Source organism: Anopheles merus, chromosome 2L (assembly GCF_017562075.2).
Source record: "Anopheles merus strain MAF chromosome 2L, AmerM5.1, whole genome shotgun sequence".
In the NCBI taxonomy this organism is placed as follows: Eukaryota; Metazoa; Arthropoda; class Insecta; order Diptera; family Culicidae; genus Anopheles; species Anopheles merus.
In genome coordinates, this window is record NC_054083.1 from 20,538,486 (window position 1) to 20,565,517 (window position 27,032).

At 46.0% G+C, this 27,032-nt stretch overlaps 6 protein-coding genes across 8 annotated transcripts; 4 read left to right on the plus strand and 2 right to left on the minus strand.

Moving 5' to 3' along the window:
• The first annotated feature begins 107 nt into the window (after positions 1–107).
• Positions 108–3,049, plus strand: LOC121592562 (cap-specific mRNA (nucleoside-2'-O-)-methyltransferase 2). Its single transcript, XM_041914142.1, has 3 exons — positions 108–196; positions 331–1,062; positions 1,139–3,049. The coding sequence occupies exons 2-3, from the start codon at positions 385–387 to the stop codon at positions 2,621–2,623; spliced, it is 2,163 nt and encodes a 720-aa protein (XP_041770076.1). The 5' UTR covers positions 108–196; positions 331–384; the 3' UTR covers positions 2,624–3,049.
• A 2,475-nt stretch (positions 3,050–5,524) lies between these two features.
• LOC121593103 lies at positions 5,525–6,369 on the plus strand. The gene is made up of 2 exons (XM_041915175.1): positions 5,525–5,745; positions 5,854–6,369. Exons 1-2 carry the CDS (start codon positions 5,649–5,651, stop codon positions 6,039–6,041), a joined length of 285 nt encoding a protein of 94 aa, XP_041771109.1. The 5' UTR covers positions 5,525–5,648; the 3' UTR covers positions 6,042–6,369.
• A 3,289-nt stretch (positions 6,370–9,658) lies between these two features.
• LOC121593102 (protein singed wings 2) lies at positions 9,659–18,199 on the plus strand. Of its 2 annotated transcripts, none has more exons than XM_041915173.1 (4): positions 9,659–10,357; positions 16,245–16,828; positions 17,031–17,518; positions 17,607–18,199. In XM_041915173.1, the coding sequence occupies exons 1-4, from the start codon at positions 10,188–10,190 to the stop codon at positions 17,994–17,996; spliced, it is 1,632 nt and encodes a 543-aa protein (XP_041771107.1). In that variant the 5' UTR covers positions 9,659–10,187; the 3' UTR covers positions 17,997–18,199. The 2 variants fall into 2 exon arrangements, with proteins under 2 accessions (XP_041771107.1, XP_041771108.1); XM_041915174.1 differs by lacking the exon at positions 9,659–10,357 and adding an exon at positions 12,456–12,655.
• A 283-nt stretch (positions 18,200–18,482) lies between these two features.
• LOC121592386 (probable aminoacyl tRNA synthase complex-interacting multifunctional protein 2) lies at positions 18,483–20,344 on the minus strand. 2 transcript variants are annotated; one of them, XM_041913792.1, is made up of 4 exons: positions 20,190–20,344; positions 19,556–19,741; positions 19,250–19,484; positions 18,483–19,171 (listed from the first exon to the last, which is right to left on the minus strand). In XM_041913792.1, exons 1-4 carry the CDS (start codon positions 20,190–20,192, stop codon positions 18,792–18,794), a joined length of 804 nt encoding a protein of 267 aa, XP_041769726.1. In that variant the 5' UTR covers positions 20,193–20,344; the 3' UTR covers positions 18,483–18,791. The 2 variants fall into 2 exon arrangements, with proteins under 2 accessions (XP_041769726.1, XP_041769725.1); XM_041913791.1 differs by having other exon boundaries at positions 19,900–20,344.
• A 242-nt stretch (positions 20,345–20,586) lies between these two features.
• On the plus strand, positions 20,587–22,835 carry LOC121592385 (NADPH:adrenodoxin oxidoreductase, mitochondrial). Its single transcript, XM_041913790.1, has 6 exons — positions 20,587–21,034; positions 21,108–21,264; positions 21,335–21,550; positions 21,615–21,786; positions 21,874–22,212; positions 22,280–22,835. The coding sequence occupies exons 1-6, from the start codon at positions 20,820–20,822 to the stop codon at positions 22,642–22,644; spliced, it is 1,464 nt and encodes a 487-aa protein (XP_041769724.1). The 5' UTR covers positions 20,587–20,819; the 3' UTR covers positions 22,645–22,835.
• LOC121592387 (UPF0605 protein CG18335-like) lies at positions 22,724–26,981 on the minus strand. Its single transcript, XM_041913793.1, has 7 exons — positions 26,656–26,981; positions 26,348–26,464; positions 24,891–25,029; positions 24,525–24,809; positions 24,243–24,417; positions 23,051–23,291; positions 22,724–22,958 (listed from the first exon to the last, which is right to left on the minus strand). Exons 2-7 carry the CDS (start codon positions 26,401–26,403, stop codon positions 22,898–22,900), a joined length of 957 nt encoding a protein of 318 aa, XP_041769727.1. The 5' UTR covers positions 26,404–26,464; positions 26,656–26,981; the 3' UTR covers positions 22,724–22,897.
• Between the last annotated feature and the right edge of the window lie 51 nt (positions 26,982–27,032).

A 27,032-nucleotide genomic window follows, 5' to 3' on the forward strand; every position in this document is an offset into this window, starting at 1 on the left:
ATTATGCACGCAACCCCCAAAAGCTCCATTGATTCGACACCTCCGGCTTTACGCACACATACGCATTAAATTTTTGACTGAAGCGAGTTTATACCACCGAGCTAGCGGTTCTGCGTAGCCATTCGTTCTTCGAAATAAAATCAAAACGTTGTATTTTTGCATCCAAAAAGTCAATCTCGTAGTATTTAATTATTTTGTAAGTTATTCATATGCCATAGTTATAGAAATATTCATGCAAAATCGATCTTTTTACGAAATTTAACTCCTTTTACCCATATTGGATGCGCCTTTTTTGTAACCTACTGTTCGTTTGTTTTCATTCTGCAACAGTGACAGTTCTACGTTGCTTTCGAAACAATAACAAACCCACAATACGTACTGTTCATGGCGATGGAAATCCCACCGGCCGAAGATATCGCCCTAGAAGAAGATGCCGTTCTGCGAGAAAAAATATACCACGAGGCAGCGGCACAGTTTGAGAAAAAGTTCCAGTTTCAGCCACTGCCAGCAAACACTCCACTTCCTCCACTAGACACACTGTACAGTGGACCGCCGTACACGGTGCCTGCCCTAGAGGAACAGAAACGCCGTCTGAACGAGGTTAAAAATCGGCTGAACGATTTCGAAATCAGCGACTGGCACCAGCACACCCGAAAGCGATCGTCACTGCTGCCGATACTGAACGAACTGCGGTACCGCATCAGGGCCGAGTTTGTAACGCAAGCGTTTGCCAAGCTGTACGAGTGTGTGTCAGCCTACGAGCTGATCGACGGGCAGCAGCAGGAGCTGTACAGTGTGCACCTGTGTGAAGCGCCGGGAGCATTCGTTACCGGGCTGAATCACTACATCCGGCTGCACTGTGCACCGCGCACCAAATGGACCTGGTTCGCCTGTACGCTCAACCCGCACTACGAGGGCAACTGTCCGGGCAACATGATACCGGACGATCGGTTCATCCTGCACACGCTCGGCTCGTGGTGTTTCGGAGCGGACGGTACGGGCGACATTATGGTGCCGGAAAATCGCGACGCCATTATCAAACGAAGCCAACGTTTCCCAATGGTACGATTCGTCCCACCGCTGCCTTGCCTATAAATAAACATTCACTAAGTTGTCTTTTTTTTCTGTCACGCTACAGGTACATCTCGTCACAGCGGATGGATCGATCGACTGCTTGAACGTACCGGAAGAGCAGGAAGAACGGGTCGCCAAACTGCACCTGGCCGAAGCCGTCCTTGCCCTCAGTGTGCTTAGCCCCGGGCAACACTTTGTGCTGAAAATGTTCACCCTGTTCGAGCATTCGAGCGTTAGCTTGCTATTCCTGCTAAATCACTGCTTCGACGAGCTGCACGTGTTTAAACCCTGCACCTCGAAGCCGGGCAACTCAGAGGTGTACATCGTGGCGAAGCACTTCCGCCAGCCGAACGGTATCGAGCAGTATCTCGACCAAATCTACACCAACCTGCAGGACGAAGCGAGGGCAATTTTTAATCGAACCACCATACCGGACACGTTTCTAGAGCAGCTGCGTACCTGCACCACCCAGTTCGTCCAATGGCAGACGGACGTTATCGAAAGCAATATCCGGTTCTATCGTACGAGCGATCCTCTCGAGGACCAACGGCTCGCCCTATTTAAGCAAACCATTTTGGAGATATTTTTCACCCAGTATCACATCACCCCAATACGCAACAACCACCGGATCGTGCACCGGGCCAAGGTGTCCGAAGGGCTCAACATCAATCAGAAAGAATCGCGCGGTACATTCAATGAACGTACGCAACTTGCTGCTGCCGCTGATGCAAGCGTGACCGAAACGCTTCGTTCACTTTGCGATCGGTTAGATCATCTCACTCTTACGCGGCAGCTGTTTCAACCGCAAGCCACCCTTAACGATCCACTCCAGGAAGGGGACCCAGACAATGGGTTTGCTCCCGTACAGCACCGGCTGTTCTTCGCCATCGGGAAACCGATCGAACGGGTGAAAAGCTCCAAATTTGCCCTCATTACCTGTATCCGTCTGCTGAACGATACGGTCGATCTGGTGCGAAGGGTAGTAAAAAAACAGGAAATTCCTTTTCCCCAGGGCGACCCCATCACGGTGGCCGGTAATACTGTCACTATTTGTATCGCATCGTACCCTTCGATTGCAGACAACATTGCCCAGCACGAAAAGCAACTCTTTCGCACGATCGTCCACACCGTGCTCGAGCTCATAGGGCAAAACTACGTCGACAACCTGCCAGTGGCAGCGTACGATCCCATCGAGCTTGTGGTGCAAAACTGGCTCCCCCTAACGCAGGTTAGCGTGGGTTTGCTGTATCTCTTAAAGCAGTGCGTGTTTGAGGAAGTTGAACAATCGTCCCCAACCCGGATCGTCTTTCGAAGGCTGCGAAAAAGTGCCCTCACCAGTCTGGTCGGCATGCACGATGCGGTACTGAAAGCCTACACGAGAGCTTCCAGTTTGCCCGGTCCGGCGAAATCTGTACTGGCGATCGTTCCAATCAAGGCGCTACTGTGTGGCAGTTTTCAGTACGCCCTGCTTAACTACAACAATGCACTCTGTCTGTTTTACTGTGCACGATTGTTGGAGGAGCTTCAGCGTCATCTTAACGTAGACTAGGCCAATAGGTAGCGATTTTTTTTATAAAACTTGTAAACAAAACTATTTATTTCTCTTCAAGCTGAAAGTATAAAGTTGAATTAATTATCCATACATCCGGGATACATCATATTAATAATCCACGCAAGGAAGTCAGAAACTCGGTTGCATTTAAGGAAATCAAATAATAAGTATAATTATTTTTCAACAGTTTAAAGTTATTATGCAACAAATGTTTAGTCAAAATGGTGTCCGATTAGGTCCAAAAACATTAAAAAAGGTGTATCGCAAGCTGTGATTGCTTCTCGATCATGGATAAAATCGTGTTATCTATGTTTCATGTACTGACGTTATTTTATGATTACCAATAGTGTAGGTTGTCTCGCGTACTCCAATTTTTCATCCAATTCATAGTTACTTACAATAAACTTTTACCCACAAACCCGTTGCGAGCATTTTCCGTCTATTACTTACTTACTAACTTATTCGGCGCCACTTCCGCTATGCGGTCTTGGCCTGCCTCAGGAGTGTTCGAAACCGCTCACGGTCACGCGCCTTCGTCTGCCAGTCCGTTATCCCGGCCTTAATGGCGGACGCCTCCACGCCATCTTGCCACCTCAGTTTGAGCCTACCACGCCTTCTCTGTCCTTGTGGACTGCCTAAAAAGACTTTACGGGCTGGGTGGTCCGTTTCCGTGCGTACAACATGGCCAGCCCACCGGAACCTGGCGAGTTTGGTAAGCTGCATATAGCTCGTCATTATAGCGGCTCCTCCATTGTCCTTCCACAAATACGGGGCCAAGTATCCTTCTGAGCATCTTCCTTTCGAACGCGGCTAAGAAGGTTTCGTCAGATTTGGACAGTGTCCATGTCTCAGAGGCGTATGTGAGTACCGGTACTATATAGATACTATATAGTCCCAGCAACGTCCGTCGCGACAGATTCATTGAGGTGAACTGATTTTTCAGGCTGTAGAATGACCGGTTGGCAGCCACCATCCTTGCGCGCAACTCAGCTTCAATGCTGTTGTCTTTGCTGACCTTTGACCCAAGATAGGTGAATTGTTAGACGACTTCAAAAGTTCGTTCACCTATCTGCACGTCACGCCTACGTAGATTCTGATTATTTATTGGTAGGCCCGCTGATGTTGCCATCATCAGTTTGGTCTTTGCCTCGTTTATCTGCAATCCGAGGCTCTCTGCCGCCTGCTCGATCCCTTGGTAGGCTTCTGCTACATAGGAGAGCCGCGGACCAATTATGTCTATATCATCAGCATATGCCAGGATCTGGGTTGTCTTATAGAAGATGGTTCCCGTAGTTTCCACACTCGAGTCCCCCGGATGGCCCTCTCTAGCGAAAAGTTAAGTAGGAGACAGGCAAGCTCATCCCCCTGGCGCAGACCCTTGTGGTAGCAAAAGGTCGTGAGAGTTTTCCATCCACTCTCACCTGGCAAGTGATGTTGGTCATAGTCATTCTAACTAGCCTTATCAGTTTGGCCGGGATTCCAAATGAGTTCATAGCGTCGTACAGTTTTACCCTGGCTATTCTATCATATGCGGCTTTGAAATCAATGAAGAGATGTCGTGTCTGTATTCAGCAATCTTCTGCAATATCTGTCGCGTGGTGAAGATCTGGTCAAAAGTTGATTTTCCGTTTCGGAATCCTCTTTGATAGTTTCCGACTATCTCTTCGACGTGCGGGACAAGACGATCCTGAAGAATCAGGGAGAATATTTTATAGGCGGTATTCAACACCGTAATACCCCTGTAGTTGTTGCAGTCCAACCTATCTCTCTTCTTGTGTATGGGGTAAATGGTGCCGAAATTCCAATCAAAAGGCATCGATTCGCTATCCCACACCGCTGTAAAAATTTGACGAATCTCGTTTTCTTGTCGTGCACCTCCATTCTCGACCAGTTCAGCTGAGATTCCGTCGGATCCGGGTGCCTAGTTATTTTTTAGCCTTTTGTTATGCTTCTATGATTGGTGACAGTAGCAGTAGACACTATCTTCTAGAGGAGACTCTAGTTGTTCGCTAAACTGGTCGTTGAGTAATTCTTCAAAGTACTGAGCCTACCGCGAGAGGACCTCTGGCTGGTTACTAACCAGAACTCCATCCTTGTTGCGACAGCAGGTTACCTTAGGTGTAACGTTGTTTCGGTGACCTGCTCGCTTGGTAAAACTTTCGTGTAAAACTTTCGAACGTATCTTTGATTTGCTTCGAGTTGCTCTTCCCATGCGTGTTTCTTGGAGCGGTGAACTCGTTTCTCTTCGCGTCTGAGCCGTGTGTATTCCTCTTCCTATGCCATTGCTGCATTGCTCGGTATGCATAATTCTTACGTTCGATCACTTGTCTGCATTCTTCGTCGAACGAGCCAGATTTAGTGTTCCCACGACGTGGTGGGAGCCCGTATATTCCCTACATCTTTTAAAATTGTTTGTTTGCTTGCTGGAATTAATTATCAAGCAGCAATCATACAAGGCGATGGAATGTACAAGTGTAACTTGTCGTAAAGAGTACATAAATTCCAATAACAAATAGCTCCAAATCAACCCACCGACTGTCCAACACCAACGCCTATTTTCCCTCCATACCTGCTCCACACCTCCGAACACAGAAGGAAGAGATTTGATACCAGCAAAGAGACACAATGCTTGTAGTGGTGATACCAAGAGACAGTAAGCAATAGCAGCACCGTTACCGTAATGATTGGCAGCCGATGGCTCCCGTACATGGTCTGCTCGGTTGTCGCGTTCGATCTTATCGCCGACATCCGACGACCTTTAGTCACCACCATCACCTCCTACCAGGACATCTTCTTCTTCCCATCCCCCCCTCCCCCCACCACCCTCTCTCGCAATGGTTTCCACCTATCAGTGGAGTGGAAAAATTCACAAACAACTACTCACAATATAAATGATATTAGCTTCCACCGAAACGACGTCAGTCTGTTGAAGATAATTTTTGACTACGGAGCTTCTTCTCCGATTGCCTGGTGCTTTAGTGAAAAAGTGTAACTCTTGTTTTTGGTAAAATTTTGCACAACGATGCGTACGAGAGCGCAACTGGTGACACTGTTTGGTGCGATCGCAGTACTGCTGCTAGTATCCACCGACATGACGTTTGCTAATCCACTTTCTCCCAGTAAGTTATAGTTATATCTTGCGATGTTTGTTTAGTGTCAGAAATTACTTTATTTCATTTTTATACTGAAATTATTCCTTAACCTTCACGCCCTTCCCGCCCATACAGACTCGCCCGCCGAACAACCGTACATGCAGCCCTTCCAGATGGCTTCCGCTCCGCTCGTTGCGCAGTCCCGTAGCGCCATGGTGCAGACGCTTACCTGTACGAATCCTACCTGCTCGGCGCAGTGCCGCGGACGTGGCTACCGCCGAGGATCGTGCACCATCGGCCGCTGCTTCTGTTCCTACGTGTAGTACGGGTGACCGCGTAACGCGCAAAACAACTTCCCGGCGTGCTGCAACGCGGTTGCTGAGATCTGTAAGCTTAGATTAGATAGTGTGGAAGACGAAGCTGATAATATCAGCTACATTCGGTGGAAAAGTTTCCTAATAAATGGTGGTACAGGTTCGTACATTTGCCGCTGACTATCGCGGCCGCCCTGGGCATCTTGAATGCGTAACACAGTATCCGGTGGCGCATAATTAATGGCGTGTGGTGTCTAGAAGACGCGTGACGTTTCAGCAATTGGGTAATTTGGGGCATAATTATACAGTGAAAATGTAATAAAGGGCTTTCAAAGTATATGAACTGAGTTGAAAAGATGTGCTTATTAGTTATATTAATGCAGTAGAATGTGATATGGCTCGAAGGAGAACTGGAAAACTTGATCGTTTAATAGCTCGATCTACTCGTAATCTCTCTGATTACATTAAAGATGATGAATTGTTAGAGGATGAACTTTCTACTGCACCTCGCGATGTTTTGTGTTCTTGTTCCCTAAATTGTACTGTCGAAAATATTGCAACCGCCATATTGTCCTAAAAACCTTCTTATTCTCCTGGCCCATATGGTATACCTGCAATCATCCTTAAAAAGTGCACTAACGCTCTTGCTCCCATAATGACATTCATTTTCAACCTCTCCTTTCAACATGAATGTTTCCCTGCTGTATAGAAAACAGGATGGCTACGTCCTATTTTAAAAAAAGGCAGTAAATCTGAAGTAAGCAACTATCGTAGTATTTCCCTACTTCCCGCTAGTGGCAAGGCATTTGAAATCATCGTTTATTCTGAGCTTTTGTTTTTATCGAAACAGTACATAACGTTTAATCAGCATGGATTTATGCCAAAACGTTCCACTACCTCTAGCCTTATGTCGTTCATAGCCAAATTGTTCCTGTATTTGGATACAGGTTACCAAGTTGATACAGTGTATACAGATATCAAATCTGCTTTTGATAGAGTATCTCATAAACTACTGTTGATGAAGCGCTCTAAATTAGGCATATCTACGTCTTTCGTTCAGTGGATTGGGTCTTACCTCTCTAACAGAAATCTTCATGTTAAGTACGGATCGTCCTTTTCTTTACCGTGTTCCAACTCCTCTGGTGTCCCTCAAGGAAGTGTACTAAGTCCCCTCTTGTTTCTGTTATTCATAAATGACATTAGTTTTATTCTCCCATCTCCTAACCACCTTCTATATGCAGATGACATTAAAGTATTTGTTCCAGTGATGCAAGAGGATGATTGCAGCGCACTCCAATCTCTCCTTAACTCCCTCTCTTCCTGGTGTGCGTCAAACTTCTTAGAGCTCTGTCCTAGTAAATGTAGCGTCATCTCGTTTTATGTTCTTAATAACACTGTTATCGACAGAGTGTCATGTGTTCGCGATTTAGGTGTTATGTTAGACGAAAGGCCATCATTCGATAGTCATCTTGAATTGGTCATCGGAAAAGCTTATTCAAACCTTGGCCTTATTTTTCGCATGACTTCGGGCTTCACCTTTTTGAGGTGCCTTAAGGCATTGTATAGTTCCCTAGTGCGCCCTGTTTATTGAGTATGCTTATGTTGTCTTCTGTACTAACAGGGCAGGTTGAAATAACAAACTCGAAGGCGTGCAAAAGCGCTTCACTAGGTGCTTATATCGTCGCCTCTTTGGAAATTGTACCACCACATTACCGTCATACAGTGATCGTTGAACATTATTCAATCTTGATACCCTCGAATCTACACGAACTAAAGTATTGTGTGTCATTTATCCAGACTTGCTTTCCCAACTTAGTTGGCATGTTCCTTCCAGCTGTTTAAGAAATCGGACTGCTCTTGCAATACCTTTCCGCAATACAGCTTTTGGCACTAACGACCCGTGAGTAATTTGTTTACGTCAATTCAATGAACATTACCGTGGTTTTAATTTCTAAACTATGTTGCGGCATTTTATTATTCATTTTAATTATGTCTCTCTTTTTTCTATTTTTTTTTTTTTTTTAAACATATTCTTCTTATCCAGGTGCTTATTTTCCTTTCATTATGGATTTCCATGCTGTTACATACTTTTCTATTTCCTCTTAGTTTAGTTTAGTTCCAATTATTTTAGTACCAATTTAGGGCCAGCTAGGTTTTAAGCAATGTATGTTCCACCCCAGAGGCAGACATATTGAAAGTAATAAATGAAATGAAATAAGCTTATAATATTTTTTGTTTGTTCAGAAGATGGGACGTCCCAGCCGTATTGTCGTAAAGCTTATGTACATTAATTAGAAATTAGAACATGAATTAGAAATAAATAACACAAAACACAGGTAAGTGTTTTTTTTTTGTAATAACAGCAAAATTTAAAATAAAAGGTTTAACAATTTCATAAAAAAGACTGTATAAAGAAAATTCATAAATTCAACATAAATTTCAACTAAAAGGCAAACTCTTTAACTAACTTACGTTATACAGTACAATCCAACACACTAATCAACGAAATAACAAGAACAAGTTCTACAATTTGGACATACCCATACAGTTGGATGTTCAAAAACAACTCCAAAAATTGATCAATCAAACCACGAATTGACCCAATGGAGACAGTAATTAATTAACCACGGTTCAAGGTCTTCAAGGTCTTTCAAAGCATCCCCATTGCCACTTCTCGCTTCGGATGGGGCAGGAAGCAGCAGCACGAAACAATTAACACCTTCATTTAAGAATGATCATTCTACCGGACCCGTTTGATGCGATCATACCTGTTAGCGAGTCGCACCACTACAGCAAAGGAGAGTGTTTGGAAAAGCAAACACTCGGATACTAGTAACAAAGAATGAAGCCAATTTACTGATTCGGAAATCCACCAAACAATCATTTCACTCCAATACGTACTGTTCCGCGAGGCCTAATCGTCGTCAAAGACAATGCGCCTCCATTGTGCTAGCACACGTCTATAGCACACTCCCTTTGGCGTTCAAGTGCTCTCGGCAGACATACACACATACACACACCCGTCTATTTAATCCACGAATGCAGACAAGGATGGGGAAATGGAAGCTTGTTTGAAATTGATCCCTTATTTGGCTTCGTAATCACATTAACCCCTGCGGCGGACGGAGCGGCGTATGTAGAGCGGGGTTTTTGTCTTTCTCAACATCCGAATGCAAAAAAGCCGGCTCGATTTCCGCTCCGGCGTGATTATCATCCCAGCAGGCCCCGATAATCCGTCAAACGTGGATTTTAAGTGTTTTTTCCCCCCATTACTGTACAAAATAAAACAACCAACCTTCCGAGAAAAGAGTTCACCCCTATGATGATGGTTCGGATGAAATGTTTTACAGTAAAACTGAAATTAAATTCAACCGCACATTTGCAGCACGGGAACAGAGCCGATCGCCCTTCGTGCGAGTTGCAATTTTACTCCTTTTTTGTAAAAAGAGCGATAGAGAGAGAAAGAGTGAGACATTGCACACACCAGCAAAGAGAGTGAGCGCAGCGTGAGCAAAAGCCCTCCAGACGAAATCGCACGATCGAAGCACGGAACCCGACGGGCGACGGACACGAACACATGCCACGCACACGCGGCAGCACGCTCTTCCACAAAACAAAACAAGAAAAAAGCACGCCCAGTCCCGTAACGTTTTATCACGCGCGAATTTTATCAGTCGCCGTTTGTAGCGCGTCGCGTTCGGACTGTTCGATCACGTTCGCAACACCATCGCAGGGATTGTGTGTGCGTGTGTGTGTGTGTGTTTTTGTGTGTCAGTGGCCTACGTAGATTACAAAGTGTTGGATGAACCCAAACAGTGTTGTTGGTGCGAGAAATCTCCAAAATGGCGAACGAACGATTTGGACATATATAAGTGCCAACGAAAACACACCTTCAACAACACCAGCTAAGAATAGCCACAGTCCCTGACAAAACAAATAACTGATCAGCTGGTTTTATCGGCTGCTGCAAAATATACAGTGTCACAAGAACCCAAAAACCTACCACTGGCGTTGCGGCAAAACTAGGGACTTTAAACAGACACAAAGTGATACTGATGTGTGATGTGTGTTTTCAAAAATATCTAAAATAGTGAGTTACAAAAAAAGGAACAGGGAAACCCCATCCTAAAATTAAACCGAAAGCATACCGTCGCGATGGCAACCACCCGACGTCATCGGACTCCACCTGACAGCTTATCAACTTCTGCCCGGTTCGTGTTGAGCTCAGCACTATCGCACGTACGGATTACCACCAGAGGCAGCAGCATCTTCAGCAGCCGCAACCGTCGGCTCGCCCTAGTTCCTGCGGCGGTTGTTGTTGTTTTGTAAGTATAATTTTAATCCCAAATAAATTCCTCCGCTCTCCCACCCGTTCCACGTTTCTTCGTACATGTACCATCGTGTATCATCTTCACATCGTCTGCTGTTCATCTCCCTGGAGCGGGGCACAAACAAAAAACCGGTTGAGCGTTCAAACCGTACGCAGCACATGTGATTCATGCTGTTGGAATAAATGCACATGGACACGAACCCCATCCACCCACCCATCCGACCCCCGAAGGACGTCGAAGGGAGGAAGTACATCGGGTTGGTTTGGTCAGAAGATTGAGTTAGTTAGTTTCTCTCGGTGCATCCCGAGGCTCGGTTTATCCATGTCAGGGACACTGACTCTCTTCCCAGACTCGAAAGCAAGAAATCTTGCGTATCAGTTACCATACGGACTGGTTTACAGGCATACGTCACGCAGCCAGTCTGCAGCTGCAGTCATCTACTTGATAGTTGTTGAAAGTAGCAGTTAGTGCGTATCTCTACCGCACGGGAGTATTTTTGGAGGCTCTAATTATCGCTCCACAAATGTAACCTGTCGGGTCGGGGGGAAGAATCGCAACGGAATCCCCGCCCTTCCATTAGCAGCATCCCTGAGAGGGGGGCTAGATATAGTAATGTAAACATGGCTCGCCACACACGCGGAGGTGTTGTTTGTTGTTAGCGTAGATGGAAGGATTTTTCTGGACTGTGTGCTTTTTTTGGACGAGATAAAGAGCCCAAAAACCACGTAGAAGGCCGTTTTAAAGTAGAACACACGCTCTGTCTCTCTGATGTACGGTTACACGCAAAAGAACATACATGTTCTCTTTAAATACATATCTTGAGAAACTTCTTCTTGAGATGAAATTGAGGATGGCACGATGAAAATGACGAAATTTGTTGAGCCTTTCCATACAATTCTCAAACGGATATCTCCACTGTTCACTATCTTGAGTTACTTACTGTTCTACGATGTGCAAGGGTTGATCTGTTGCTATGACACTACCGGTGACTAGATTGGACGGTAACACAATTATCTCACGCGAAGAGAATGGAAGGTTGTCGCCGTGACAGTATGGATGGATTATTTAATTTAGCAATTTTCACCTATTCCCTGTAATAAACGTGTTTTAAATCTTGTCTCTAATGCACGGTTTCAAGCCGGTCTCGTGGTATAGTCGTCAACTCGTACAACTTATAACAACATGCCCTTCATGGGCTCAAGCCCCAAATGGAACGTGCCGCCATACGTAGGACTGACTATCCTGCAATAAGTCACTGAAAGCCTTCCGTTTATAACCGCTTCAAAATTCATCTAGCCACAATTTCACCCACTTCAGCTACATTACAACCTCTTCCGTACATCCCTCACAAGACGAAACCTTTGAAATCATCCCACCTATTTTTCTGACGAAGAACGTCCCATCGTTTCGTACACGCCTCCGTGGGCTGATATCAATCCATCCAACAGCTTCCGCCTAAGGTTCCGATCTAAATTACTAATTTCCAAACAAACAAAAACATGTCGAACGGGTAAATGTTTACCGAACCGGTCTGTAAATACGTAGTCCGAGCAATGAAATGGAATAAGCAAGCAATCCAAAGGGCAAAACGGACGGCAACGAAAACTCCTCCGATGGACTGATTTATATTTTGATTTTGTGTAAATAACATCCTGATTGTGTTTCCTTGGTGATCCGATCCCTCGATAATGACTTCAAAAGGAGCATCATCTTCAAGGATGTGGTTCAATCGCAAGGAGTGGTGAAATTGGTGGAGTCAAATCAAGAGATTTGAAATGATGTGGAACTTCAATAAATGTTTCCAGAAATACCGAGTCTTCTAAAGTTCAAACTTATATTGTTGCAAAGCTTTCCCATTTGAAACGACTTCCAATCGACTTCGATTTTGCAACACCCCGTGACGCAACTGTCAGTGATTATCTTTTTTTGTTTTTTCAAAGGTACAACAATTTACCTAGCAAATTAATAAACTCCAACGCAGTCCTATCCGCTTCCCCAAACGTCCCGTCTTCGTACTTCTTCCTATTGGTCGTACTTTTCCATCCGTTTCGGTGACATTTGCAGGTAAGCATTCCTTCTCTCATAAAAGCACTTCGAACAACGCGTGGGCCGAGGCCAAGTAAGCACAGTTGAAAAGTTTTCAACGGTTTTGCCAGCGCACCCAAGATACATCCTCGCAGTGTCCTTCGCGATGTTCGCAGCTTCCCTGGCCAACAGATTTCGATGTGCTGTAAACTTTATCCCAGCGAGAACCACCGTTCCGCCATCCATTCAATGTGACGGAATTTCACGGTGAGTGAGGCAACACCGTTACAAACTTTCAGCCCCGGCACCGGCGTTTTGGCTGGCATTTTGAACCCGAACCCCCGCATAAATTTGAGCATGAAACTGACGAAACTCAAACCTGGACTATTGTTGAAAAGTTTCCACGTGCTTTCTAGCCCGTATCTTCTTTTCGCGGGTCCGCATGATCCTCAACTTCTCCCAATGCTTTCCTTTCTTTGCTCCTCCTTACTGAACCGGCCGAGGTACTGGGATATCTGTCGAAGGGTATTTGAAAAGTTAATCACTTCCCACCGGTACATGGGTACGGTGATGCTCTGGTGTAATCCGTGTGCTTGATATGTTGCGCGGAGGGGAGAGAGGTGGGGGACAAACCTTATAACATGTTTGCAGCAGTAGCTCTCAGCTCGCTTTGGTATGTACTGTATGGCTAAGGCACACATTCGCCCTGGGAAGGTTTGCACAAACCTTTGCCTTCATTCTGGAGATTCCTGCTACTGGTGGAATGGTAAAATACACATACCATATCTACCTACACATTCGCAAATAGGAATGGGGATAGATATTGCACGATCTTTAGTGCGCGCTGGAAGGATAACACGATGGAACATGTAGAAATGCTTCCCAAGGGTAACATCGTAAAGGGCTTATCTTACAAGGAAGTACAATAAGCGGAAGCATATTTTCGATAACAAGCACTTTTCCAAAAATTGTACCGAAAAAAGGGGAGTTTTTTGGAATTAAGGAACAATTTGCAAGCTCGTTATCGCATTCATGTTCTTTTCTTCCTAGAGTTTTTTTTTCTTTTTTCGGTTGATCCCATTCACATTCACCCTACCGATGTTCATGTTCTTGGAAATATTTTGAAAAATTTGGAAATTTGGACGATTCATTCTCAACCACCAGTTCCCGGACACGGATATGATGAGATAATATGTTTCTTACACACTATTTATTATAGATAGCGTTCAATGATTATTACAAAATCTGATTAATTTTTGCAGTCTTATTTCTAAAACATTTTGTTCAACAACCGGTTTGCTGAACGATCTATTGGAAGACCATTCCGACATGATGAAGGTCAGAACCGTGTGACCTGATGTAGCATCCATGTCTAGACATCACTCAACGTAGTACAATGGGGAATCATTTTTCTCTTGGAAAGGGATCAATTTACACAACCATTCCACATGAACACAAACTTCTCCTACACTCTTTACAACCAAAAAGGGACGGAATTACGGTGTGTAAAATGGACCCTACCTTTGCAGGTGCTCAAAAAAGGCAAAATGATACGTCTTTTTTATTGTAGTTTTGGGGAAAATCAAATAACTGAAAAACAAAACAATTTTACAACCATTTTATGAAGAAGTTTGTATCACTTTCGATGGGAAAGATTTAAAAAGCTAAAAGCTTTTACCGTTTCGTTGCCGAATTCCGTTGGGCCCAATTAGGGGGTGGCGTCCGAAGAATTACGCAAAAATCCCCCTCTAAAACAAACATTTTACAATTACGTAGAACCCATTATGGAGCATTGATTGAGAGCGAGAAAAAAGCGAAATTTTGAACGATCGACAACTTGCAAAAAAAACAGCCGTGAACTGAACGCGAATCCTAACAAAAGTCACGCGCTCCACCTTCCGCGGGACTGTTACCAACCTCGGTGGGTGGATGGGAGTTGTTCCGGGGAACTGTATTTTAATTCTTTTCCTTTTTTACTGGTAGTGTTGTTGTTGTTGTTATACTATTGTTTTTTACTGTTGTTGCATAATCCACCACCACGAAAGCTTGTCGGTCTTTCCGATGAATTGTGTGTGTGTGTTTACGTTCGTTATCGGGCGGCTTTTATCGTACGCCGTAGAATATTCTCCAAAAACTGGACTGGAGATGGATTTTTTTAAGTTATGCAAGGTTACCAAGTAGAGCTGATGTTTTTTTTTGTTTTTGTAGACAGACAAACGCAAGGAGACGTCTTTGAATGATCGGAACACAATTGTGTGTTTAGTTTTTTGCTTGCAGATATGGAATTTTGGATTCTTTTTTTGTTGCAATTCCTCCATTACCACGTTTCAAGTGAGGGGATTTTTTCTGTCCCTTTTTCTGGCGCTAAACGCACGTTTAAAATTAATGATATTATTCGTTCAACCCACGTGGGATACGCTCCCCCATCCCGGTCAATCGCCGGGGTACGGGGAATTGTAATTCGTTTTTCTGGTGCAGAAACGCACCAAAAAAAGTGTCTCAGAATGAAACAACAACAACGAAAAAAGAACCCAACGTTCACAAAAAACAGCAATCAAAGGTTTTATTGTAGTTTTTTTTTTTTTTGTTTTGTTATTTAAAAATATAATTCCCACCCGCAACCTGTTTGAAGAACGAACGACGACGAAACGCCCTCTGAGCGGAAACAATAGCTCAAAGGCATTGTTTTTTTTTCTTCTACTCAGGAAATGCACCTGTGTTTTGTACTTTTTGCCCTCTGCCAATGTTTGATATGGGTATTTGAATACACAGCAAATAATAAATTGGGATGAGTATACATTCGAGCACGCAATTCTTCGGACGTTTTATTTAAAGAGCGTTAATAAGGCTTAACGAGGTGTAAAAAAGGTGAAAAACCGTATAATTACTTTTAAAAAATACATAATTTTCTAACTTTTTGTTTATGATAAATAAAGTGAAACAATGGATGTGGCTAGGTTAGAGCTTTCCAAACTTGGTCACAATAATTATAAAATAATTTTTTTAAGGGCCATTTTCCCTTTAGCTAGCGGGTGAACGTTAAAATCTCGTCAATGTTATAAATTAATTATTTTTATGTTTAAAAAATTAATTGCATGCCACTTTATAAACTGTACTGAAGTCCACAGTTTGGAAACCGATTGACGCGTAGGCTCCTACAATTGATTGATGCTGTCCGATGGATTCCCAACCGGACCGTCCTCTCTGTACCGAGTGCTATTATTAGTGGTACTAATATGTCTCTGTAAAGCCTGTATAGGGGCCAGCATGACCGAGTAGGCCAATATTGGCATGCTACACGGTTAATTTGGTTTGAAATGAAGACTCCGACTTTAGGTGACCGCCACTGTATCAAAAGGGGATTTTTGTTTTGTGATAGTAAAACATTCTAAACACGAATTGTGTGTCAACACGTACTATTAAAAAACCCAGAACAATTTAATCTTCACACGACCTCTTTCCACTAGCTGACGAAAAATAGACGAAAAAAGTAATAAAGTTACCGTTTTGTGGTACCTTCTCCACCTGTATTGCTATGCTAAACTATCGCCATTTCCCATGTCCCCGTGTCGCCTCATGCATTCATCACGCCACCTTGCCTAGTCCCAACACTTCATAAAAGCACGGTTTATTTCTTTTCCATCGTCTATGCTTTGCGCCATCATCATCATCATCCCCGCGTGCGTGTTACTCGAATTCATTGAACACAATTGGCTACATTACGCGAACACACATCCCCCGGGGCCGGGGGCGAATGAGCGCGTTCGACTGCCACTTAACATTCATTGAAAGACAAAACCACACCACCCCACCCCATTATCGCTCCCAATTTCTCACCGTTTGTTTTATCCCACAGAACGCTGCTCACCATCCCGCCCTTTACTAACGCACAGCTCCCGCTCAGCCTGCAGAATCTCGTCGTAGAGAACGTTGCCATCGAGGAGTGTGCCAGCCCGGCCCGGTCAGCCACCCACTCCTCGCAGCCACACGCCCCACACTCCTCATCCTCTTCATCGAGCAATACGGCCAACCTTCACAGCAACCGTCCAGCATGCGTGTTTACGCCGCCGAACCGAACCGTCTGCTACCGGGGGTTCGAAACGAAACGCTTCCAGGCGGGCGGTCGGTTCAACCTTACCCGCCGGCTGGTGCTGTGCGATTGGCCACTGAAATCGTTCGATCCGCTCGTGCTCGCCCGGCTAGTGCCGCGGATCGAACGGCTCGCCATCACCGGCCGTCTACTACAGCGGTTGGCGCACGATTTCCCGCCCCTGCCGTACCTGCGCATGGTCAACATAACCGGCACACGGTTGAACCACACCGGGGTGAACGCGTTCTACGAGCTCGAGCGGCTGCAGGTGCTGAACCTACGGGGGAACGAGCTGGAACAGATACAACCGTACCGCTTCCGGAGCGGCCACGTGGAGGTCTATCTGCAGGGTGAGCACTGTGGGCACTGTTTGCACACTGGGTTAATAACCAATTCGAGCAACTACATGAAAGTGACGATTGCAACGCGGCTCTCGAAAATTACAGCAACGCCTTTGTTTGCTCGAACATTTTAATTAAAAAACGTCACGCTGTACCACTCACTGCAACGATATCTACTAACCGGATACTACTCCCTTTGCACTCTTTGTAGGTAATTTGTGGAACTGTACCAACGACATGATCTGGTTGCTGAAAGAACAGTCGCGCCAGTACGTCGACAAACCGACGCTGGTGTGCAAGGACTGGAAGTACACCGGCCGGCCCGTCCTTACCGCCATGGAGTACAAGCGGGTCGTGCGGGAGAGTTGCCTGCACGAAGAGATCTGGAACTGCAGCTGCCACGTGTCCTACCTGCGGCTCAGCGACAACGGCCTATCCTTCCATCCGATGATCATGGTGAACTGTAGCGACCGCGGCTTCTACCAGCTGCCCCAGTACCTGCCCGGCAACACGACCGTGCTGCATATGGCGCGCAACAAGCTCCAGTCGGTGGACAGTTTGACGACGAACGAACACTACCAGAGCGTGCAGGACATCTATCTGGACGAGAACCGGATCACCTCGATCGACATCCTCGAGGACACGATATGGTTGGACAACTTCCGCATCCTCAGTCTGCGGGGCAACCGGATGAATCGGGTAAGTCGATCGCCGTTGCTATGCGTTTACACGCCTTACGCTCTAACTCTCTCTCCCTCTCCCTTCTCTCTCTACGCCGGATACACAGATACGCGTGTACAGTGTGGAGCACGCGATAGAGCGCAATCCGGGCGTGGGGAAGGTGTACCTGTCGAACAATCCGTGGCGGTGCGGGTGTCGCTTTGCGATCCGGTTTCAGCGCTTTCTGCGCAAGCACGAATCGCTCGTGGCCGACTCGCGCAACATTACCTGCTACTTTATCAACGACGACGACGGTCGGAAGCAGTATTTGCCCGTGCTGACGGTCACGCCGAACGATATCTGCCGACCGTCGGAGCACAATACGGCCGCGTTTTACAACACGCTCAGCATCATCTTCGCGACGTTGATCATACTGATATTCACCAAGCTGGCGTACGATTACTATCACTACCGAAAGTATGGGAAGCTGCCTTGGTTAATTATGAAGATGCCCTGACCGGTGGCGTTGTAAGTACCGGTGGCGGCGAAACGGGCACACAGTACTTAATGGGTGGATTTAGGCAGTAACAAAAAAAAACTCAAAGAATGATTGTGATAGTTTTAAAAACCGATCCAAAGGTGTTATACATCTCGAAAAACGAAAAAAAAATACGCGCATTATACACACACACACACACACACACACACACACACACACACACACACACACACACACACACACACACACACACACACACACACACACACACACACACACACCACACACACACACACACACACACACACACACCACACACACACACACACACACACACACACACACACACACACACACACACACACACACACACACACACACACACACACACACAGATAAAACTGTAAAAAAATAATCAGGGACACTACCATGGGGAAACGGGCGCACTGGCACACTCTAGCAATAATTAACTAACAAACTGGGAATATATACGTGTAACGAAACTTTCGAATAAAAATTGTTTTTTTATTATTTGCTGCTGGTGGCCAGTCTTGGGTGGGGAGAGGGTCGTTTCTTTTAGATACTTCCCACCGCCACCGAAAACTGTTTGCGGGCTATCTTCCTGCTAAAGTGTTTCATCCTTTCTACCGATCGCTCTTCCCTTCCGCTGTGCAATTGCAGAGGGAAGAAAAGAGCCGCACAATCATTAGCGTAAAAATGCACCGAAAATAAATATCGGATAAAGGGAGATCAACACTCACGAACACGTACATCTTAATCCGCCTGGTGCGCCTGGTGCGGATGGCTGGATTCCTACAGTCCCGCCAGGGCCGCCACCCGTCCCATACACTTGTGCATGTTCGGGTTGACGTCCTTCGCAACCGTGCGCTGCACCTGCTTGACTGCGCTGGTGAACGCAATGTCGCACAGGGACAGGTCCGCACCGCCGAAACCGGCCGCCTTGCCCAGCTTAGCGCCGAGCGTACGCAGGATCTGTTGGCGCTGCTTCACGTTCTGCTTGTTGAGCAGCAGATAGCACGCGTCCAGGATGGAGTCCACCTCGTCCACGTTGTCCTGCTGTTCGTAGTTGAACTCGCTCGGGCCGCAGCGGGACAGGTAGCGAAGGATGTTCACCTCACCGCAGATTGGCACGTACGACGTGGGGGACGTAATCATTTCCGTGTACGCTCCAACTGGAGGGGACAGAGAAAAGACAATTAAAATTTGAAAAAAATGCTTCAATTTGTTACTGTACCGATGAAAGTACGCACCATTCTTCCAAATTAACGTCACCTTGATACGGGGCAGGTTCGCTGCAGCCGTTCTGCTGGCCGTGACAGCGTTCTGGAAGGCGAGCGCTTCCTCGCTTAGCTTCGGTACGGTCGAGTGGGTAAAACATTCCACCAGCAGGTTGAGCCTATCCTTCCACAGATTCTTCAGCGCCAACAAACTGTACGGAACGTACTCGGGACTAGCATTGACCACGAAATCTTGCAAGCAGGTGAGCTGTGTGAGACAGAAACAGAAAGAGTATATGACTCGAGAGTAGCAAACGCTTTGCACCGACCATGACCTACATTGATTGGTTCTGCCTTGAGCTGAGCCTTCGATTTGAGCGGTGTCGACGGTTGGACGGCCGGTGGGGCATTTGCGTTCAGCTTCAGTTCGGTGCGCATGGCCATAATTTCCTTCTTCAGCTCTGCCAGCTGCTTCAGGACCCGCTGCTGTCGTTCTGCCAACATTCTTAGCTCGTCGTTTTCGGCCTGAAATGAATACACAGAGAGCGAGCAAGCACAAACATGGTAAAAATAACTGCATCGAGCTGGCATTAGAGAAAGGAAGGGAAGGAAGAACATGATGGGAGAATGCAACCGCTCTCTACACGTAGGTAAAACGGGGTTGGATGTGTTGGCAACTGAACCTTTTGAAGCAAGTTATCAATTTCGATCGACATCGGATCGACGGGTCCGGCCGCGGCCAGTCCGGTCGCACTGTCGGCACTGAACGCTTTCGGATCGTGCGAATACGCGCAGACCGGCTTCAGGGTGTACATGCAGGTAGGCAGCTCGCAGACCACGTCTTGGTTCATCACCGGCTTCAGGCGGTACATTTTGCTACACGTTTGCCGGATGTTGGGACGGTGTTACAGTGATGGATTTTGAACGAAACTATTCCCTATACACGCACGCACACACGTCTCCAAACAATTACCATAGCACGCAGCCGAGTGGAAATAGTGGAGCAGGCAGCTATTGCTGTGCGGAAAATTGCTTTTCTTTTCCGGGATTAGTTTTTCATACTTTTCACTTCACACGCGCGTGCTGCTGATGCAAACCGTACGCCAAATGTCAACAGCTGACAGCGCGTCCAACGTCAGTGGTGTCAAACCCGAGATCAGCTGTTTCGTTAAGTTTGGTTGATTTTCTTTTTGAGCCAATTTTTTTATGGAAAATAATGATCACTACACCTGGTGCTGTGAATATTATTTAATATAATAAATTTTAGTTAAATCTGCATTATTTTACTTAAAATAAAAAGATTAAAAAACTTTCCACAAATGTTATTCATTACCTTCGTCAACTTTCTCTTCCCTTCAACAACTGTCAACGGTTTGTGTTGTTTGCTGCCTTCGTACGTAAACAAATGTATCGTTCGCAGCAACATTCGTCACGCTTTTACGACCCGCCACGCATATTTTATCTGATAAGCGTAGCTGTTGCAGAATAGAACAGTGGCAAATGCTTGCGTTACATTATCATTATCGTTTTCGTTAACCATTGTGCAAATCATCCCGCCGCTAGGTGTTGCCTCAATTGGGACACAAGGCGTTTGCTTGGCAGCATGTTGCGGAAAGTATTACCTACCTCAAGCGCGGTGAAAGTTGCCCGCAAATGTGTGTTCAGGAATGCCAGCACGGCGGCACCGATACGGCCACGGATCTGTATCGTAGGTGCTGGACCGGCTGGTTTCTACACTGCCCAGTACATCCTCAAACATTTGGATAACTCCGACATTGACATCGTGGAGAAGCTGCCGGTTCCGTTCGGATTGGTGAGGTAAGCACCGGTAAAGGAGTGTTTTTGAAAGCAGTTCGACGGTAGTAATGTTTGTTTGTGTTTCACTTTTTAGATTTGGCGTTGCACCCGACCATCCCGAGGTGAAGAATGTCATCAATACGTTTACCAAAACGGCCGAGAACCCGCGTGTTCGCTTTCTTGGAAATCTTTGCTTGGGGAAGGATTTCACCCTAGAAGAGCTGCGAGAGCAATATCATGCTGTTTTGCTTGTAAGAATTCATCGGTTTTTATCAAATCATCAAAGGAGAGTTTAATTGAATTTGAAACACCCTATTCCAGACGTATGGTGCGGAGCAGGACAATACGCTGAAAATTCCGAACGAAAATTTGCAGAACGTACTCTCCGCCCGAGAGTTTGTCGCCTGGTACAATGGACTGCCCGGGTTTGAGAATCTTAATCCCGACCTTAGCGGAAAATCTTTGACCCTGCTGGGTCAGGGAAATGTTGCCGTCGACGTCGCACGTATCGTTTTGTCCAGTGTGGACGATTTGAAGGTAATTTCTGCCCGGACTTCACAAAATAGCATTTAAAATTAACGAAAATTTGTTGCCCCCCAAGAAAACGGATATTACTGAATACGCGCTCGAAACACTGTCGCGTAGTCGCATCGACACGGTGCATCTCGTTGGCCGAAGGGGACCATTGCAGGCAGCGTTCACTATCAAAGAGCTGCGAGAAATGCTGAAGCTTTCCAGCTGCACAACAAGATGGAGAGCCGACGATTTTGACCGTAAGTTACATCGTTTAATCGGGCACCAAAACGCTTTAAAAATAGCATAAATATTAATCTTCATCACAACTCTTGTCCCACTAACAGATGTGGAAGAAAGCATACCAAATCTACCTCGCCCGAGAAAACGTATCACTGAGCTGATGGTGAAAAGTTTAGCAGAACAGGCACCGAACAATGTCCCACCCGCTGGACGATGCTTTCAGCCAATCTTCTTCCGTTCGCCAGTCAACTTTGTTGGCAGCGGGAAGGTGGAAGCCGTCGAGTACGTCGTCAACAGGCTGGCGGACGGCAGAGCCGTCCCGACGGAACAGCGCGAAACGATCGCCACCGATCTCGTGTGCCGCAGTATCGGCTACCGAGCCGTAAGTGTCGACAATCATATCAACTTTGATGCAAGGAAGGGTTGCGTTAACAATGCTGGAGGTATGAGTTCAAAACGAGCTTTCAGTGCCGCAAATTTTAACCAAATTAAAACACATTCTCTCTCTAGGTCGTGTATTGAAACGAAATCTCACCGGAAGCGATCAAACGATCGATGACATTGAGGACAAGTACGAGACGGGCCTGTACGCGTCCGGCTGGCTCGCAACCGGTCCGACCGGTGTCATCTTAACGACCATGAACAATTCGTTCGGTGTGGCCGATCTGGTGTGTCGTGATTTCAACAGCAACACCATACGGCTCAACGGTTCCCGGCCAGGGTTGGATCTTGCCGGCCGACTGTATGTGAGCTGGCGCGGATGGAAAGCGATCGACAGTGAGGAAGTTAGGCTGGGGCAGGCGAAAGGAAAACCGCGGGAAAAACTCACCCGCATCGAAACCATGCTGCAGATTGCATCCAATGCAAGCGATTAAGTTCTGTGAGAACGGCGCAACCAAGTTGTTATCGCTAGTTTAGTACCTGTGCGTTCGTGTATGCTGCCTAGTTTGTGTTGTAGTAACGTTGTTTCTTTTTTATTGCGTTGTATTTAAAATTTTACTTTCGGGAGTGGATCGTTTAATCGCATTAAGTTAACCAGAAAATAGAAGCTTCAATCACGGAATCACGGTCTGGTGTAGATGTGTTTGTCCTTCCTATCACACAGCAGCACGGCAGGGTCGTTCACTCTCAGCACCGTTTGAGAGCCTTTTTCGCATCCTTGCTATCGTTGCCGAAGGTTTTCCCAAACCTGAAAACGGGAATCCAAAACCATTAGCACACAATTAGCACAGCACGCCTTCCTTGGCCTTTTCGCAGCAACTGCCCCGCCACTGCACTCACCTAAACATAGCCCCAGGCACGTGCCCCTGATAGTTGGGCAGAAGGCCGATCGTTTTGTGATAGATTTCGTTCACCTTCGCCGACGGTTGGGACGTTCCGGCGCCGGCCAGCGTTATCGGTTCCCAGTCGGTGCTGCGCCGATGGTTGTAGCTGTTGGTAAAATCACAGAGCGCTTTCGAGCTGATCGGTACGTTCGATTCACCGAACCGTGGCCAAAGGAACGGTTTGTGGCCGGTGTATCCTACAGAAAGAAAGAACACGCATGAAAACAGTGCACAACACACACACACACACTTCACGCTCTGAAACAAACTAGTAGCATAAGACATCTTTTCCCCCTCCCAGGATGCGTATCCCACAGCAGTTCGAAAGGCGCGCCGCGTATCCGATGTAGCCGATAAGAAGTGTGGCTTTAAAATGCCATCATATGCAATCGGCTCCCTCTCTAGCCTCGGCCACTGTGCCACCAAAAACAAAACAGCAGCGCGAAACTGTCATTTCTATCGATCAAACATTCTGAACGATAGAGCCTTGCCTTTTCGGGTTCGGGAAACGCAGCAGCAGCAGCAGCGTAAAGTGCTAAACTAGGCCAATGCTAATCAACGGCCCTTTTCCTTCAGTCGCGTCGCGGGAAACTGGTTGAAAGTGAAACCGAAAACGTCAATCAACGGCATGTGCAATATAGGGGGGCTAGCTAGCAAAAAAGGCACAATATTGCACTGCGTCCTAAAAGGTTGAAGTCTGATGGAGTGGGAAGCTTTACTCAGCAATTGAACCGAGACCCTGAAGGAAAGATGATGCTCGTCTGCCTACCCTTGGAACGCGCACAGGGCCGTTACTAGTTGCCTTGTGTCTTTGAAGTGCAAAGTTCTTTCAAACTGTCTGGCTAATAACGATTGCAGTCCTTTATTAGCAGCTCCGTAGTGCTAAGAAGTTCTTCCACAGCTCCGTTTTTTTTTTTGTCACGTGGTATTCAAAATTCAAAAACGTTTTATTAGTACGATCTAGTCCACGACAAAACTCTAAATAATTGACAACTACACAAAACCGACCACACCAAAACACTATGCACGTGTCTACCACAATCTATACCATTAAATCGATAAGCTTGGGAGAATGGTTACCCGTAAGCGATCGAAGCCCGCCCGTGGTCCCCGATTCCCCGTTTGCTATGCCCCGGTGGATGCGTTACCTAGCTTGAGCCACTTTTCCGGATGCTCGTTCGGCAGCGCCAACGGTGGTGTGTCGCGGGAGAAGTAAGGCAGACCGGGCAGCGGGGGCAAGTTTTCCATCGGCACCTCCTTTACCACACTGAGCGCATCGGGGCGCACCAATCGGAGAGGAATCTCGTAATCATTTAATCGAAGCTGAAAGAGATGAAGAAAGAGAAAGCAACAAGAAAAGAACAACCAAATCATGTGCCAATGCTGTACTGGAAAAGTGGTAAAAGTAAACAATAAATAAACTCACTCACCATCCGTTCGCCCAAGCTTCCCTTGGAGATGGTCGAGATCGGTTGCGCGACACGGTGGCGCAATCGCTTCAGCTGTGCCCTGGTGCGCTGACAGTCGCGCTCAAACTCGGACAGCCCTTCGGTGGTGGTGACGGCGTACCGCTTGCCGAACTTGTCCTTCGTGCGCGGTATGTAGCCCTCGTACCCGGGCATGGGGGTGAAGCGATAGATCGTGTCCCGCTGATCGTCATCCTCCCGGCGCCGATCGTCATCATCCAGCTGGGTGGCGACTGGTTGTCGTTCAATCTGCAGGAATGTTGTTGAGAGCAAATTATTAGGCAAAACCTCTCCATCGTCTTTTTTTGCGGCGAAATGACCAGATCATACCGAATACTCGTCGTTGGTACGATCGGAAAGGATCAGCTTCTCCGAGTGGGCTACCGTCGGGTCAATCAACAGCCGGTGCGTTAGAGCGGAGTACGTGTTTCCGATGCGATACATGTACTGTGGACAGTACCCTGTGTAGCTGTAAGAATGGGGATTTTTGAATAAAATATTACTGTTATTTATTGCCCCTTTCAATGGAGACGCCCAGTGGTGCTGCGTGATAGTTTCCTTTTTCTTATTTGAAAAAAGTGATGGAGACGCCTGGTAGCTTTCTCCAAAGAGCCTTTTTATTCTAGCTCATACATTATGCCACCCCAATGCGATTGTATGAAATAAATTTATGATATTTTTAGCCACATTCGTGCCCATAAAACTACTGTTCTATGTATAAAAAGTGCAAAAATGGCATGTCTGCATACGAAACGGCGTCGTATATCTTTCGCTACTAACCTATAAACTGCTCTCCGACCTATCGATTATTGCGCTTTTCCCCACCAACTACAGCTGAGTGAGTTCTCACCGAGGTTTAAGGTGAAATGGCCCTACAAACCCATAACAATTCATTGCCAAACAGTAATTCACACCATCGTACGAGCCCCTACAGAAAAGGCTCCATTCTTTCGAGCTGGGAGGGAAGAACTGATACAAAAATTGCGGTTCAATAAATATCCTACCACCCGGCACCAAAAACCGCAACGAAAAGCGCTGTCTTGTCCTGCAAAACAACTCGAGGTCTAGCTCATTTGCGCATAGCGTGTCATAGTTATGGCACGATGGCATGGCAAAATCACACCCCACCTGCTAGCGTGGGAAACACATTCTGCGTGAGTGTTAGCCCTAGCGCGGCCACGGTGCCGGTTGCGTTTGAATTGGTCGATTGAAAAGAGGTAAGAGGGGGGAAGAAAATAATACTTTACGATGAACTTGGCACCAAAGTGGCAGAGCGAAACCGTTTAACACCTCGTCCAAACGGAGGGGGAGACGAAACGAACAATGACAAACCGTGACAATGACGGTGATGTTTGTGTGAGGCAGTACCAATCCAAGTGGGGAAATATCATAATTATACTTTATTAACTTTATATGCATATTAATGGTAAATAATTCTATGTTTGTTCTACCAATGTTGTGTTAATTTTATTTTATAGTTTCCCGTTAGACTAAATCAGAGGATTCCAAACTTTTTAGCCATTTCTAAGGGTCATTTTGACGTTACATTTAACTGATGGGTACACGTTTAAATCTCATTTTTATTTCTAAAGAAATAACTAAATGAATAACTTGTATTATTGAAGTATGATTTTCGTCCAAGAAAAGTAAAAATAAAAATTGTGATTAAAATAATTATAAAATAATTATTTATACCTTTAAAAATCATGTTGAGCCGTAGTTTGAAGACCCCTGACTTATATTATTGAATTTGTTATTATGTAAATATTAAAAAAAAAATTACTCACCCTGGCACAAAGTGTGGCTGTGGGGTTGAAACGCGTCCTATATTTGGGAGCGACATCCTTCCAACAATTTAAAAAAGCTGCAACAGAAAATAAACCGATCCAATTTCCGGTCGTTTGCTGTCGTAATGAAACCGAAACAAGAGAAATAAAATGCAATTAAAAGTTTTTTTTTTCCTTCCTTACTGCATTCCAATATGGAGAACAATACAAAAAAGCGCAGTTCCTGTTGCCAATCCACTTTAATTAGGTCGTTAAACAACATCTTCGCACAGTTTGATGGCTGCAAACGGAAATTGCCGGTAACTTACCGGTGGCGAAACTTCCGACGTACTTTCAGGCAGCTCACCCCGTTTACAATTACGGAAATGACTTTAAATTATGTGCAACTCAAACAGCGGAAATGCACCGTCGTGGTCTGAACTGTACCACCACCAACGAAACTGAAACAATAATCACCAAAACAGCACACAGAAATTTTGGAACCGCTTTAAAGCACTCGGAAGCACAGTCCGTACAATTTATCCGATCGAAAAAGTGTGCCCAGGCTCACTACAACACTGCAACCTTCACACTGCTGTGCTGCAACCGATGTGTACTGCCGCTGGGCCGGCGCCTGCTACGACCACCCTACACGATCGAGCCGAATCGAACGTAAGCTCTGTGTCCCAAAAATGCGGCAATACCG